Raw genomic sequence first — 16,528 nt, 5'->3', positions numbered from 1 at the left:
TGTATATAGGGGAAACACTGACATTAAAGTGTATAAGTCCTCGACTTCTTGCAGGCGAAAGTCGAGGCCATCCATCAGGACCTCCTGGCGCCTGGTCCTTGTCTATCTGACTGGTTGTCTGACTGCCTTTTGTTTTTGTTATGTTTGCTTTGCCCCTGTTCTTCTTTGTAAAGCGACCTTGGGTCTCATGAAAGGCACTATATAAATCCAAGCTATTCTTATTATTATTATTATAACTTCCAGCCTTTTCCTGTCTGCCCGCGCTGCTGGTAGAGAGCCGCTTAATGCCTTTACTCTGAGCACCATGCATGGCAATTATTCAGCTTTTTTCCTGATGGTCTCAATAATTTGCTACATTTCTTGTTACAACCCATTTTTAAAATAGAGTCCCTGAGTGGGTCTGAAAAGCGATAAAGTCGCCCACTTGGCAACACTGTGGGACTGGCATTGACAGTAGTTGGTTGAACATAAATAATACATATTTGACCTGCTCAGGTTATATCTATGCATTATTTACATTTTTCTGTTTATTAGACCTGAGGAATTTGAGCTTGTCTTGAAAGTGTTGGATGCCTGCAGAGAATTCTAAACAGCAATATTTCTGTGGTTTGTGTTTTTGTGTTCAGAGCCAGCACTGATTGAAGATGATGAGGACAAAGAGGAGCCGGCCCCTCTTTCGCTCCCTAAACAAGCTGCGGTTCCAGGGGCCCAGTCTGCCATTGACCTGACTGCGGAGTTCCTGCACCCGCTGCTGTCCCCTGAGAACGTAGCCAACCTGGTGAGCAGCCTGTTCTCTTATTTCTGTTTGTCCCTTCCTTACTGACTGTGTGACTCTTCATCTCATATCTGTCTGGTTGTTTAGGTGCTCATCAGCATGGTGTATCTGCCAGACATCATGCCGGCCTCCTTCCAGGCCACATACACACCTGTGGAGTCAGCGGGCACCGACGCCCAGATCAAACATCTGGCCCGGCTGATGGCCACGCAGATGACTGCAGCTGGCATCGGTCCAGGTTAGCAACAGAGACAGTCAGCAGGAGGGGGCCTTAACATTTCGCCGTTCTGTTTTGAGTAGTTTTTCAACTTAAAGAGATAGATTGACATTTTCTAAAATGCTACTCTACTTTCTTGCTTCATCTTAACTTATTCAAATGTTATATATTTTTTTATGTTTATTTAAAAACTCTTCAAAAGTTATTGTCAGCTCTATAAATAAGTTATAAAACCCTTTGTTAGTGTATGAATATGTCTATTTAAATGTCATATAGTATACGCTAAAATATTGTATTTGATTGGTGTTTTTAAAAATGTATTAATATTGGTATCAGCCAAAAATACCCGCCTTTGAAAAATGTATAAAAAAAATTTATCTCTTAGGACTGGAGCAGTGCAAAGCCAGAGAAGATGATGCAGGCAAAGACAACGAGGATGAAGCTGGATCCAAAGACCTGCTCATCAAGCGCAAACTTCCTGCTGTGATGGTGGGACAGGCCATCTCTGTGGTGGGGGGTTACGAAAAAGAAAAGGTTCCTGCAGAGGCCCCCGCCACAGTCAAGAGGCTCCCTGAACCCATCGTTCCTACGGCTCAAACCAAGTGAGTCCTGGCCCACATCAAGGGCAGAAGTATTATCAGCTTCCTCTTTGTGCAGGTCCGTCTTATGACCCTGCGTGAATTTGTTCTGTTTCAGAATGACGGGGGCGAGTGGAAGAAAAAAAGTGTTTCGATTGTCAGATGTGGTCCAGCCTTTATCTGACACACAGATCGAAAAGTTAACCTCCAGAGCCGTCAATCGCATCCTGCATTCAGAGAAGGCCATCGCTCAAAGCGGCATGTCACATGTAAGTAAACACCCCGCTTCATTCCTCATTTCCTTTACGATGATTGATTTGCACTTGAGGTTTATTAAATGGATTGTGGATTGTTTGAAAGTGGGGTTGCATGAACTACTTCAGTCAGTGTACAGTAGATAGGCAGAAGAGAACAAAAAGAATACAAGCAGGAAGGAAATCAGTCAACTGCTTTGGGAACTTATTGAAGACACCTAAAAAATATTCAAGATTCAAAGGTTAATGTCATATGAATAGGGATGGTTATCGAGAACCGGAACTAAGTCAATACCGGTACCTGTCAATTGCGATAGTGCAAGGTGCAATCTATGTACTCAATTAGTTGCTTGTAAAGGGGGTAACACAAGCAACATAATGAAGCATTTGCAAACGAAACACTCATTGAATCTAAAACGGTGCAACACGTATTTGACAATGTGGCTGCTAGCGATACTGCTAGTGCTAATAGTGCTAGCGGACTTCAGTTGCGCCGTGTGTAAATGTGACCTGAGTGAAGGCTCGCAGGCAGGTTAGCTGCTGCGCACGGGTAATATGTTTTGTTTACCTGAGTGAAGTCTTGCAGGCACATCGCCTTGTCTTTTTTTAGTTTATTAACACTGACAGTGTATTAATGTGAGCTCCTACACACCTATGATAATGTGGCCTTTCATTGAATGCTTTATAAGCCAGTTAAACTTACAGATGTCATTGTGAATTGGAAAACTGCATTTAAATGTTGTTAAAGGTCAACGTTTCAATGTATGGTTCAGCAATTGTTGGTCGTTTACTAGGAATTGACATATTTTAAGCTCAAATACTTTGTTCTATGTTTAAACCTTCAGACACATTACGACGTGTTTCAGTTCAGCCCATGATTTATTTTGTGATTATTTAAAAGTACAATCCAGAATAATATACGTACTCGCCTTTATCTTTTTGCCATCTTAGCCTTTTGACCAATTTCTTCATCACAGTTTTGCTTGATGTCATTGTAGGACAATGTTTTAAGGATCCCTTATGACTTATGACTAGGTTGTCAGTTTGAAATGTCTGGATGAAGATGTAACTGATTTACAAATGTTAACATTTTTTTTTTTTAAATGCCTCTTTTCTTTCTCTGTCTGAGGGAAAACCCCAAAAAGCATGACAGGGCGAGCCGGGCCCCTTTAAGTTATTTTATTTATTTGTGTCTGCTTCTGAGAAGCTAATGTATAAGTTATACAGTTATTTCTGCAAGAAAATTACAATACAATTACTGTTTAATCTTCACATCTTGTATTCATGTCTATAATTTTGAGCACCAAATTATTGAAAAGTATCAATAAGAATATCGAAAAATCGGTATCGATAAAATCCTAACGATACCCATCCCTACATATGAACGTAAGTGTAGAAATGGCAAGGAAAATCTTATCTCCCGAGCTCCTCCAACAATGCAACATAGTTATATAACATAAAACAATAAATAAAAATAAAATAAAATAAAATACATAAACAATAATGCAAGAACTCTATACACGTAAATAGAACATGATGTATACAAAAACGGAATGTAAAATTAAATATTGTACAGTAGGATGAAATTTAATTTCTGTTTATTACAGTGATAACTATATAGATTAATAAATTCTAAGATGCAAACAGATGAATACTTTGGGTTATGGAGGCACTTAACAGAGCTCAGGTGTTTAGCAGTCTTATTGCCTGTGGGATGAAACTGTCTGAGTCTGGTGGTATTAGTCCTGCGGTAACGCCTGCCAGGCGGCAGCAGACTGAACAGTTTGTGGCTGGGGGTCTTTTGTAATCCTGAGGGCTTTCTTCCTGAGCCGCTGGGAGTAGAGGCCCTCCATGGAGGGAGGGTCTCGGTGATAGACTGCTGTCCACCAAGTTGCTGATGCGTAGTAGTTCCTCTCTACCATATGTATGGCAGAGTTGGCTTGGTCGGCTCGCATGTTGTGAAAAAAGTTAAAAATACACACCGACGAGCAAACACTGAAATAAAAGCTTAGAGAGAAGCTAGAGACACGGCAGCCATCCACGGTGCCATCTTCATCAAATTCAGTGTATGCTATTTTGTTTAAGAATATTTTCACAGCTTTACCTTACATTATCTCTCCTCATCAAAGCTACCAGACTCCATTAACAAAAACGGTAATACAGGGGTTTCTGGTCTACAGCTGCCTCAATCGGTTAGTTGGTGTTTTTGTGAGTCTTTGAATAGTTCGTATTCACCAAAGTAACAAACTAACTAACTTAATTTCCTTGCTGGGTGGGGCTGTCTGATAGAAAGGTGACATATATTAGAAGGCTAAAACGTGCCTTCCCTTCCTGCTGTTACTCGTGTCTGTTTTTCCAGAATGGCGCTGTAATCCACCGCCATGTACTGTCTATAGAGAAGTACCTCATACAACCCCACCACAAATATCCAAATAAGCACAGGGCAACTGCCTGTTTTTAGAGGATAACCACAGTAAATCTGTTTGGCAGGTCCGAGTGAAGCTCCTCTCCAAGCTTGTAACACAGTTTGAAGGGACGATGAAAGAAGACGTGCTGAAATTTGTCCTGGAGGACATCAGGACCAGGAGTGACCTGGCTTTTTCTCTCCTCTACCAAGAGTACAACACTTACCTCAGCCACCTGCCAACCGGGCTGCTGGACAGCTACGACCACTGCCTCTACACCCTGCTGTCCGGCCTGCAGGAGAAACCCGAGCAGAGGGATGGGTGAGACAAGACACTTGATGATTCCCCCACGCTGAGTTAGTAACATCCATTTATGAGTAGGAGAACAGAGGTGAAAGTCTGTCAGTCCCCTGACTGAGCCTGCCCTAACTATGAGCTTTATGAATCTATTAGCCGTAGATGTGTCTGCCTCATGAGCACTGCAGAAGAGTGCTTATGCTGTTACTTTCTCACATATTTTGTGAAAATATTTTCTTTTTTAATTTGTTTCCAAAGTCTTTAACATAGTTTAAAAAATAGTACAATTTGTATTGTATATTTATTTAGAAAAAAATGAAGTATTGTTCCTGTGTCTTTGTATGCACCATTTACACTAAATGATACGCAAATGATTCGTATGTGTAAACCTACCTACAGCCAAAAGTGAAACATGTTTCAATTTTTCAAATATTCTGTTTCTCCCAGACTCTTCACCAAGCTGGTACTGGAGGCTCCCCTTATAACGGAGTCAGCGTTGGAAGTAATCCGGCGGTACTGTGAGGACGAGGTAAGTGACGTGATGCGGACGTAGCTTCTCGTACAGAGTGAGCCCCCTGTATGTCTGCTCAACTGTGTGTTGTAACCTTTGTTTCAGTCTCGGGTCTACTTAGGCATGACCACTCTGAAGGAGCTGATTGTCAAACGGCCCTCACGGCAGTTCCAGTATCTGCACGTCCTGCTGGATCTCAGCTCACATGAAAAAGAGAAGGTGATAACATCACTTGTCTGGATCTTGTGTAAATCACATGTCCACAGTTAGTTTGTCCCTGTGATAATATTAATAAGGACTAATTCCTTGTATTTATTTTGTAGCTTTTCAAAGTGCTCAAAGCGCTTTACATTACATTATATTACATATATTAGACATGTTATACATTGAATACTGTGGACAATACCCACAGGAGCAATTTATTTATATATTTTTCAAAGGCTGTTTTATCTTTAGGTGCGAACCACTGCCCTGGCTTTTCTGAAGCGTATGTATGAGAAGGATCAGCTGAGGGACTACATTGAGAAGTTTGCCCTGAACTACATGCAGCTTCTGGTCCATCCAAACCCTCCATCTCTGCTCTTTGGGGCTGACAATGACACGGGTGAGAAGAATGTTCAGTATGATCCCAGTAGTACTGCTCATAGCTGTAACGGACTTCATGTTTTCAAAACCTTTTGACCTCAGACTGCAGTTTTGTTAGACTGTATAGCCGCGTTCACACCGCGGTACTTTTCCCACTTTAGTTCCGATATAGTTCCGAAATGCCGTGTTCACACCAAAAAAAGCCGGAACTAAAATTAGTTCATCAAAACCTTTTTTACCCCCTTTTCCGTCCCTGCTAGAGAGCAGGTACTTTCGTGGGAGAAAAAGGTTCCTATGTCTGATTGGCTGGGCGGAATACAAACCACGCCCCGTAAAACTCCCAAAAAGTTTTGTGAAGGCGCCATTTTATTATTCATTTCATTTCATTTCAAACCTTTATTTAATCAGATTGGTCCCATTGAGATCATAGATCTCTTTTTCAAGGGAGACCTGCAGCATATAGGTTCCACATGAAACATAAAAAAATAAAGGACATCATACATTATATTTACAGGATACATTTACATAGTTATAGACATTTACAAGTGCCCATAGTATCAACTAAATTTAATTTATCCTAGCTTTAAGAACGTGCAGAGGAATGAAATTGCTCAGTTTCAATTCTTGCTGAAGATTGTTCCAAGCAAGTGGAGCTGCGCACATAAAAGTTGTCTTACCTAAGACAGTCCTTGCTCTTGGCACATCTAACAATACTACATCATGCGATCTCAGACAATAGCTGCTTGCAACTCTCTGTGTTATCAGAGAGTACTTCCCCAATGTCCTGTCCTCTCACAGTGTTGTTATGTGTTTGTTGAGACAGAGGTGGCTGCCCCCTGGACTGAAGAGACGGTGAGACAGTGTCTCTTCCTCTACCTGTCCCTGCTGCCTCTCAACCACCGGCTGGTCCACGAGCTGGCGTCCGTCTACACCGAGGCCATCGCTGACATCAAGCGCAGCGTGCTGCGAGCCATTGAGCAGCCTGTGAGTCTCCCACTCTCAGCACAGCTGACTCTTTCACTGATCATTGAGGAATGCTCCAGTGTTTGGGTCTTCTTAAAGAACCTTGTTTCAATTATTGTTATATATAAATAATAATGTTCATCAATATTTGTGAAAACAAACAACTCGCTCTAAACAGCTAAGAAACATAGAAGCACTATAAATGTTTTTATTCAATAAGGAAAAGTGTAATATTTAAACTCAATGACTAAATGATTGTGCCAAGACAAAAATAAGAATCCCAGCATGACTAAGCTGAGCGCAGAGTCCGGACTGTTGGACTTGATGTTTATCTACTGTATTTCTTCATGTATTTTTAACTGGTGATGGCAAACTTCAGTGAACAGTGCAAATGCTTTACTGTTTTTAAGACCAAAGAAAGCCAGAACACCCCTACAGTTTCAAACCTGTGACATGAAAACTGCACACTCGTGATTTTTGGGAGAACTGTTTGTGTTTACAAAAACATCTTCTGAGGGAAAACACTAAATTGCACAAACATGCATTTACATGATGCAAATGCTCCTCTTGAGTTGTGGTGTTTTAAAATAGCATCGAGTCATTTTCTCCACCCTTGTTGTAGATCCGTGGGATGGGGATGAACTCGCCCGAGCTGCTGCTGCTGGTGGAAAACTGTCCTAAAGGGGCGGAGACGTTAGTTACGCGCTGTCTGCACATTCTGACCGATAAAGGTAAAAAGATTGAACATCACCTTACATCTGTCTGGAGAATTAGGGTCAATGAATAGAGAATTAAACCAAACACGGAACAACAGCACTGTGGGATAAAGTCAGGATAGGAAAAGTCTAGACATGTAGAATAATTGTTCTTTTCTCTCCTGCAGTGCCCCCATCTCCAGAGCTGGTGGAGAGAGTGCGAGACCTGTACCACAAACGAGTGCCCGATGTACGTTTCCTGATTCCAGTCATAAACGGCCTCGAAAAGGTACAGTTCTGCAACTCGCATCAATAGTCTAGTAAACTGATTTGGAACCAGTTATACTTAAAAAAATATCACACCACATACAGCAAACAATCACCGCGTGATCATTGTGATGACGTCTTTCACTTTTCCCATAGAATGAAGTAATCCAGGCTCTCCCGAAGCTCATCAAACTCAACCCCATTGTGGTGAAGGAGGTGTTCAACCGTCTCTTAGGGACCCAGCACAGTAAGATACATTTAAGTCTTCCCCTGGATAAAGTCTTTACCTGCCTCCCTGTTCTTTTTTTCACAATAAAGGAACACTTTGACAGCTTCTTATATGGATGTCGGGGTTGATGCTAAATTTAGCGCATTGAGTAGACCCTCCAGAAAAACGCGATTCTGCGATCGCAGAATTTACCGCATAATCAGCAAAATGGCGCAGATTTTTAAAATGCCGCATATTTATCAAAAGGCCGCATAATCCCCGCATTTTTCCACACAAAATTGAGGGGGAAAAAAAGTTAACTCGTCTTGACGTGACGTCATCAGCTCGCGCATCACAGAATGTAAACAACACTGTATAGAGTGAACGTGTGGAGCTCACACGATAGAGAAAACACCAAGATGAAAAAATCTAATCCATCTCATTTACCGACGAACATTTCTACTAAAGACCGGGCAAAAAAAGTGGGGGGAAACTATTCTGCACCCCGTGCAACTGTGTGTTGGAGCATAAGAGAAAATCGACGGTGACGACCCACTTTGATTCATTCAAACATTCGAAAATGCTTTCTGCTGCTGCGGACAAGAAAGCCAAACGACTCACGCTCACCGAGGCATCAACCTCCAAAACCCTTTCGAGGGCTACAAGAAACGAAGTGAGTAGCCTACAAGATTGAAGCTGGTCAGATAACGAACGAGTAAATTAAAACAGAATGAGGCGGAGAAGTGTGTGTGTGTTGGGGGGGGGGGGGGTGTGTGTGTGTGTGAGATTAAAATAGCCCAATTGCTTTTACAATAAATAAACATTGAATGTGTTTAATTGAATAGTAAAAGGGTTAAACGTTAGTGGCAGGTTATGTGTGAAAGAGAATAAATAAGACAGCTCAATATTTTAAAAAATTGTTATTCTTTTTCCCCGCATATTTAGCATATTTCGCAACTTTCCGCATATTTCGCAACTTCCCGCAATTTCACCGCATAAATCACATAAAACTCCTCATATTTAATCGCATAATCAAGGATTTTAGCCCGCATAATCAAGGAATTTAGCCCGCATAATCAAGAATTTTTGCCCGCGTTTTTCTGGAGGGTCTAATTGAGGCAATAAATTGCTAAGTGGTTGCTATACAGAAGCTGGTTTCTCCTGCTCAAAGAGCTATGCCTGAAGTCACACGTACCAGGATGCATTACACGCTTCATCATGGCATCTATGTGCCCACAGAAGCTGAGAAACGGGAAACTTCTGGAGTGTGCATACACACACGCATGCCCCAAGGAGCTGTCCAGGACTACAGCTCCCTGGCTTTTGATGAAACCATCAATGATGAGGTTGGAGGCAGGGAGGGTGGAGCTTTGGAGAGGGTTGATTTGGTGCCAATGAGCAGGGCCTCTGATTTGCTGCCGTTGAGTTTCAGCAAGTTGCTGCTCATCCAGCTCCTGGGGTCCTGGTGGCAGGTGCTGAGAGAGGTGGGGGGAGGGCAGTGTTGAGTTTGGTGTATATGCAGACCTGTGTATCGTCGGCCTAACAATGGAAGTTGACATTATGATGACGGAGGATAGTGTAGTGGCAAATTTCATATGTTACCTAATATGGTAACCCCGTTTGTGTCCGAGTTCGATTCAGATTCTGACACTGCAATATAATCTATGATTTCAGTATCCCCTCTTCTTATGCTTACATTGTCTTGGAGTCTGTCCTCCACAAAAAACAGCTATTTTCCATGATATGTTTGTGACATGTTTACTTAAACCACCGATGGGGTGTATTCATTGACGTCATATCAGTCTATCCTGTCATTTGTTTTATTTTCATGATTGATCAAAGTATGATCAAAAGGAGGGAATGTAGTGGCAAAGTTCATATGTTACCTAATATGGTAAAACCAAATGCAGCAGTTCCATGATGATGTATTCAATTCATGTCCCTTGCTAGACTTGTGATTTAACCTTAAGTGTGTCTGGGCGTTAAACACAGTGTCTTGGACAAGTTCCTGTGTTTCTTCCCTGTTCCATAACAAGTTCCTGCTTGCCCCACTTCCATCTGTCTTGAACAAGTTCCTGTTTTTCCTATATTAGCAATGCACAGTTTCTGTTCCTCTGGAAAGGTCTTGCTTATCTCTCTTTTCAGCCCAGTGACAGGTGATGAAGTGTTGTTAAACTGTCAAGATCCTATGAAACTCATACACACACTTCCCTCTGTGTGCACTCTTGCAGAATACTCTGTACTCTGTGAGACCTGTACCATTGAAGCGCTTCAAATAAAGAACCAACAAGACAACCCTGTTTATTTCACCAGTTTATTGATTGATCAATCTGATTGTACTTCGCCACAGTATTGACGAGCTGTAAAATATCTGCAACAATAGTGCCAAGGGGGAGGTAAATGATGAGAAGGAACCCAGTACTGACCCCTGAGGGACAACAACATTTACCATCAGCACAAGAGGCTCATTTATCTTTTAAGAACCCTGCTCCCACAATTACACATTTTATCAACAGCTTTAATTTCACTTAATCATTTAGATTTCCTGTAGCTACTAATAGCTAGAATATGTAAGGGATAATGTGCAGCGAGGCGGTCATTATGGGGAAAATCACACCCGACAGGGTGATCACAGTGCCCGACGCGAAGCGGAGGGATCTTGATCAGCCTGAAGGGAACTGCAACAACAAACACTTTACGGCAGCGCTGTTGGATGTTTTCTTTAACTGTCAGTCTGTTTACAGTTTCTGATCCACCAACAAGTCCTTAAACACTACAGAGCCCATACCGTGTTCCTGTTAGTGTTTACTTCCTGTCTGTAGCCCATACCGTGTTCCTGTTAGTGTTTACTTCCTGTCTGTCCTCTTCTGATCATTTATCTGACGGCCATTGCTCCGTCTTTTAACCTCTTTTCCTTTCTCTCCCTTGATCCTACTTAGCGACGGTCATTATAGTGCTGAACAGCGGTCTACTACTGTATTCACAACCTGTCACATGTCCTGAATTGACCAATCAGAATCGAGTATACAACTAAGCTGTGTAATAAGTAATGTTATTACAAATAATATCAAATATTCTTGTTTATTCCTTACATTTAGTTATTCCGTTATTAATAAGCTCTATTGTCAGCTGCTGTTGAAGCTTCTATCTGAGGGTGTATTCTGACTTCTGTGTTTTATTTCAGGTGAGGGGAGTTCATCTGTGTCCCCTCTGACCCCGGGAGACCTGCTGATTGCCTTGCACAACATAGACTCAACCAAATGTGACATGAAATCTATCATTAAAGGTCAGTGATTAGGAGTTTAATCCAAACAAAACCAAACAGCAGTTGGTACTTCAATCTGATGTTACTGTCATCTTTAATGCAATGTTTTGTGGAATATAATTATTTAAATTCATTTTTCTTCATTCACTACATCATCAGTGCCTGCTTTTAGAATCTGAGTACAGCAACAACTACCTCATAATTAGATTGTATGCATGTTGGCCATTGTAGGGACCTATTTTAGAAGCTCTATGGATTTTTTGTGGTAAACCTTTTCATCGGTTAGTTGAGCGGTCTCTTTTTGCATGTGACCGACAGCTACCAACCTGTGCTTCGGGGAGAAAAACGTATACACGTCGGAGGTTTTGGCGGTGGTGATGCAGCAGCTGATGGAGCAGAGCCCCCTTCCCATGCTGCTCATGCGCACCGTCATCCAGTCCCTCACCATGTATCCCAGGCTGGGAGGCTTCGTCATGAACATCCTGTCCCGCCTCATCGTCAAGCAGGTCAGCGCCAAGCTCCAGCCAAATATTCTGAGTTTCTACGCTCATTATTTTTCCTGATTTCCAGAGCAAGCTGTTCTTTTTACTTTTTTGGATGATTATTTTTTAACCTTATATTTTAAAAAGTGAAAGGACCTTTGTCATCAGACATCTGGATCCTGAAATATCAGAGAAACAACTGAGCTGTCTTTATAGTGGCATTCACGCAGCATTAGAGAAACCCCGATGTTGTACATGTGTAAACTACTTCACAAGAACACCAAACTCTGACTTTTTGTTTTTGTTTTGATTGCAGACCCCTACTGGCAGACATAAATATTATGACAGATATTGTGTGTTTGACGTGTCAGAGACTCTGCCACTTAAGAAACGATTACCAATAAAGTTGTATTTTTCTGCTAATAAATATCAATCCCCATATTCCACCATTACCACAACATCCTGTGGTGTCCCCCTGTAGGTGTGGAAGTATCCTAAGGTATGGGAGGGCTTTGTGAAGTGCTGCCAGAGGACCAAGCCTCAGTCGTACAGCGTGCTGCTACAGCTGCCGGCCGCCCCGCTCAGCAGCGTGTTTGAGCGCTGCCCAGAGATGAGGGAGCCCCTCCTGCAGCACGTCCTCTCCTTCACCCCTCACCAGGTCAGAGCTGCTTCCCCTGAAACAGTCCCAACACTTTACTGTTCTCTGGATTTCATCATGTACCATCTCCCTCTGTTTTTCTGTGCAACAGCAAGCTCACATAACTGCCTCCATCATGGCGGTACTGGAAGCAAATAAAAAGCCAGAACCAAAGCCTGTGGAGCCTGTGGTGGTCATAGAGCCTGTCGTAGAGCAAGAGGTAACCCATAAAGAAACACACATCGTCGATAAAGCCTGCACGCTTTCCCCCCCATAAACTGTTCTGATCTTTCCATGACAGGTATTATGATTTTGCTTGAATCGTTAATTGGTGTCACATATTACAAACACTGCTGGTGTTTCACCCAATTTGACCAATGTCTCAAAAAAGTCAAACTTACCCATAAGTTGTTTGCTTGTGCTTGACCTCAGTAGGAATTTTTTGGGATATTCACAGTACATGCTCCATAACCACAAACCCTTACGGCCCGTCTACACTACAGGCATCGAAAAATGCTTTCAACGCTTCGCCCATTCACTTGAATGGGGTGACGTAGAAGATTTTTAATCTTCGCCGAACTGCATTGTGGGGAGCATGGCATGGCTTTGCAAGCATCACGAGCATCTATCGGCATCAAAAGTTGAACAATGTTCAACAATGTTCAACTTTTGAGGCTCGATGCTTGGCATCAGCCAATCAAATCCCATTTATGCAAATCCCGCCAGTGCAAGCGCAGCCAATCAAACCGTGTGCAAGCTGGGAGAGCCAGACCGCAGTTCATTTCCTCATATTCCAAACGAGATATTACGGTAGCAAATCACCCGGTTCTTTACGACCAGAACTATTTACCGGGATACAAACCGGAGGAACCAGGCATGCAGGGAGGTGGTCAGGGTATATGCAGGAATCCTGAAGTCAAATTTAATACCTTTTAAGACCTTTTTTAAGACCCTTTCCATACATTTTAAGACCTCATCGCAACTTTGAGTTCTAACCGGTTACATTGGCAACACACTTTACCTCACATTGACTATATTGATTGTAAGATAGTAAAACTAAACAGAGTGCAGACAGACTACTGAAGCCTCCTTTCCACATGAACTTCAACCTCTCTGTGAAGGTTTAATGCAGTATGCTGCTTTGTTGCTTCTGTACTCTGTGCTCTTTCATTCCAGTAAAATTCCTCAGAAAACATTAGAAACCAGTATTTGACCAATAAACAAAACAATTGACAAAACTTTGAACTATGAAATATGTTAAACTTTGGTGAGCTTCAGCGGGGTAATGCCATATAGGAGCACCCTCACAAATACCCAGGGGTTAAATTGGGCACACGCTTTCGATTCATTAACGTGTCCGTTCACACTAGACCACTAGACCGCTGGAAATGCTGGAAACGATGTAGTACATATGTCAGGCCTGTAAGTGGCGCTGCTGCCGCCCGAAATACACCAAAAGCAGCGAAGAAGACCCCGGAGCATGGTTGCCATGGTTGCCCTTCTGTTTATTCTCCGCGGTGGACGGCGTGTTCTCCTGCTGTATCTCTCAGGTAGTCCACCAGCAGATGAAAAACACCCACCTCTCCGCCTCTTCCAAGGAACGAGGGGACCGTACGGCAGAGCTTCCTTAAAAAAAATGTTCCGCCGGTCAACATGTCCTTTAAAGTTTAAATCTTCCGTACAAAATTAGGAAAGTGCCGGTCAGAGGTCTTCTTTGTTATTTATTGAGCTTTAAAACAAATTGATAACGACTCTGTTCTCTGTATAATAATATAATAATATTTAATAAACGGTGACTGCCTCTCTTTTCCTCCCCCTCTTCTGACAGCCCAGCAGCAGCAGGAGACGTGGGGAGAGGGAGGCGGGCTCTTTCATCGTTATCAGAAAATGACCCCCCCCCCCCCCCCCCCCCCCCCCCCCCCCCCCCACACACACACACACAAACACAGAGTGGAGCAAGGCAACGAAACTTAAAATAATAAGCAGCATTTTACGGCGCGCTATGCATGGGGCCGCCTTGTGGGGCTTCCCGACATGTCGTTTCAGTAAATTGTTGCTGTGAACCTTCTTAATACCTTGGAAAATGCCGTTTAATACTTTTTAATAGCCTTAATTTTCGCTAAATTGATTTATCAACTTTTAATACTTTTTAAGACCCCGCGGACACCCTGGTGGTAGAGACAGTGGGTGAAACTGGTAGGTTTTCGCCTGTTTGGGGATTTTATATCCAGTTTACTTCGTTTTAACATTGCTATTGCTTTGTATGTCGGGGGCGGGAGATTCATGTGATTGGTTGTTGGTCGCGTTGCTCGCAAAAAATCGCCACGCTTCAGACACGCCCAGCTTCAAGATTTTTTTATGCCTGTAGTGTAGACGGGCCGTTACTCAAACGTTTTATTGTTCTACTGATTAATGGCACACTCGATCATTGGTATATATATCAAATGTCTTGCAGTTTATGTAAAAGTATAGATCTTGTAATATTTGTAGATAAAAATCACACAAAAAATGTTGTTTGCTGTAGCAACTAATGGAGTTGATAGGTGACCAAATAGTAGTCAGAGAGTAAACTATCATCTTACAAAAACTGCAGACTTGTTAGCTAGGCCACATTATCATGTCTACAATAACTACTTCCATATGTATACCTGCTCAGATCTCATGAACACACTGTGGTATCCTCTTCTTTCAGATGGAGCCAGTTCCTGCCTCGGTTTCTGTCCCAGTGGAAGCAGAGGCTCCTGCTGCAGCCCTGGGAGAGCTGGAGCAGCGGAGCACCATGAAGCAGCAGCAGCAGCAGCAGCAGCAGCAGGAGCAGCAGCAGCAGCAGCAGCAGGAGGAGGAGGAGCCGATGGAGCAGGAGGAGTCTGCTCCACGGATACAGGAGGAGGCTGGGGACACTGTATCCCAGGTAGTACAGATTGACAATAAACATTTGATTTATCTTTTCACATGTTTGGAACACCTTAGCATTAGAGATGCACCCGTTGCAAATGTCATGGCCAATTCTAATTACTTAAAGTTTGAAAAATTAAATGTTTGTATTCTTTCTTAAGATTTTTTTTTTTCTTTTCTTCAATTCAATGATTGACTATTGAATTTAATGTTTTTAGACATTTTCTTTAAAATATAAATGACATTACGTTAATATGCATTTAATTATTTTTGGGTGAACCATTCCATTAAATTCAGAAGTTTGGTTTTAAAGATGTGCAACAGTTTGTTTCTACTAAACAGTTTTGCATTAATTCATAATGAGAGTGCAAATGCTAACAAAAGCTTTTGGATTTATGTGCACTTCTATGAACAAAGAACTACTCTATGCTGACCGAAATTATAAGTGCATTCATTTTGATCAGAAACAAGCCGTCTACAATGGAGCACCTATATTTTACAAACCACGATAGAATAAGAATGTCTAACACAACATCAAAAGTACTGACTTTTAAGCTTATTCGTGTTTCTCTACAGGAGGAGCTGAAAAGACAAGACGAGACCCCGAGGCCAACGCCAACTCCGACCCCCTCCCCTGAACCAGCAGCAGTGGAGGAGCCGATGGAGGCTGAGACTGAGCCCTCTGACCTGCACGGGCCCGAACAGCCTGGGGAGGCTGAGGTCACAGGGCCTGGGGCTGGGAGAGGCAGCGAAAATGGAGAATGACAAAACACATGCTCCATACACATTTCTGTCTTTGCAAACTCATGTTTTCCAGGATGTCTGGTTAAGAAGAAGCTCCTTGTCTTTTTGTACTTGAGAAAATATCAAGATATTTGTGCATATTAATTCAATATACTTTAATGTGATTCGTTGGCAAATAAAGAAATAAAATGCTTCAATTGTCTGCTTCACTTACTTTGATCTGCTAATTTAAATTGTGTAGCTAATAATGTCCTCTCTACCAGACCCGGTGCCAGAACAATCTACTGAGAGTGCATAAGATCTTTGTGGGAGGGCACAAAAACCGTCATGTGCCGGCGCCAGAGATTTTCTTTTGGGGTGCTGTGGGGTATCTTGCGTTTCATAGAGGCTGCTCAAACATGTAGGGTTTCACATTAAGGTACCGGGCGCTACAGTGGAAACACTCCCCACACGCACATTACACAGTGTACCCGCGACTGTTACAATGAAGGCTCGATAATCAGCTCACGGCATATAGGTGTAAGCAGGGGTAAAGTGCTATTTTTATAAGTAGGGGGTGGACCTAACCTCCTCTAGGGGGGTCCGGGGCATGTTTTTTTTAATATTGAAGTTAAAAGCATCAATTTGGTGCACTTTGAGAGCAAAATGAAGAGATCTATGGATACATCTCTCAACACCCATATGAAACAGAACTGTAAACAGATTGACTATTTCTTTATGGATATTTTACAAATCACTCCTTTTAAACTA

General features: G+C 42.3%; 1 protein-coding gene across 3 annotated transcripts in view; it reads left to right on the top strand.

The window, feature by feature from the left end:
• Positions 1-15,971, top strand: part of sympk (symplekin) — a 40,963-nt gene extending 24,992 nt beyond the window's left edge. Inside the window, exons 10-27 of one of the 3 annotated variants that reach the window (XM_079665047.1) lie at positions 627-778; positions 863-1,013; positions 1,378-1,594; positions 1,689-1,839; positions 4,315-4,550; positions 4,974-5,055; positions 5,143-5,256; positions 5,494-5,641; positions 6,446-6,606; positions 7,208-7,316; positions 7,469-7,569; positions 7,704-7,794; positions 10,940-11,041; positions 11,339-11,526; positions 11,984-12,160; positions 12,252-12,359; positions 14,832-15,050; positions 15,611-15,971. In XM_079665047.1, coding sequence (XP_079521173.1) covers positions 627-778; positions 863-1,013; positions 1,378-1,594; positions 1,689-1,839; positions 4,315-4,550; positions 4,974-5,055; positions 5,143-5,256; positions 5,494-5,641; positions 6,446-6,606; positions 7,208-7,316; positions 7,469-7,569; positions 7,704-7,794; positions 10,940-11,041; positions 11,339-11,526; positions 11,984-12,160; positions 12,252-12,359; positions 14,832-15,050; positions 15,611-15,799 — 2,696 coding nt within the window. In that variant the 3' untranslated portion in view covers positions 15,800-15,971. Of the gene's footprint in view, positions 1-626; positions 779-862; positions 1,014-1,377; positions 1,595-1,688; positions 1,840-4,314; positions 4,551-4,973; positions 5,056-5,142; positions 5,257-5,493; positions 5,642-6,445; positions 6,607-7,207; positions 7,317-7,468; positions 7,570-7,703; positions 7,795-8,994; positions 10,051-10,939; positions 11,042-11,338; positions 11,527-11,983; positions 12,161-12,251; positions 12,360-14,831; positions 15,051-15,610 lie in introns of those variants that run through there. The other 2 variants (XM_079665048.1, XM_079665049.1) reach the window with 2 other exon arrangements.
• Positions 15,972-16,528: the final 557 nt, after the last annotated feature.

The sequence above is a fragment of the Notothenia rossii genome (assembly GCF_949606895.1).
Source record: "Notothenia rossii genome assembly, chromosome: 2".
Taxonomy (NCBI): Eukaryota; Metazoa; Chordata; class Actinopteri; order Perciformes; family Nototheniidae; genus Notothenia; species Notothenia rossii.
The sequence above is the reverse complement of the archived record's forward strand: the minus strand, read 5'-3'. Positions and strand labels throughout refer to the sequence as shown.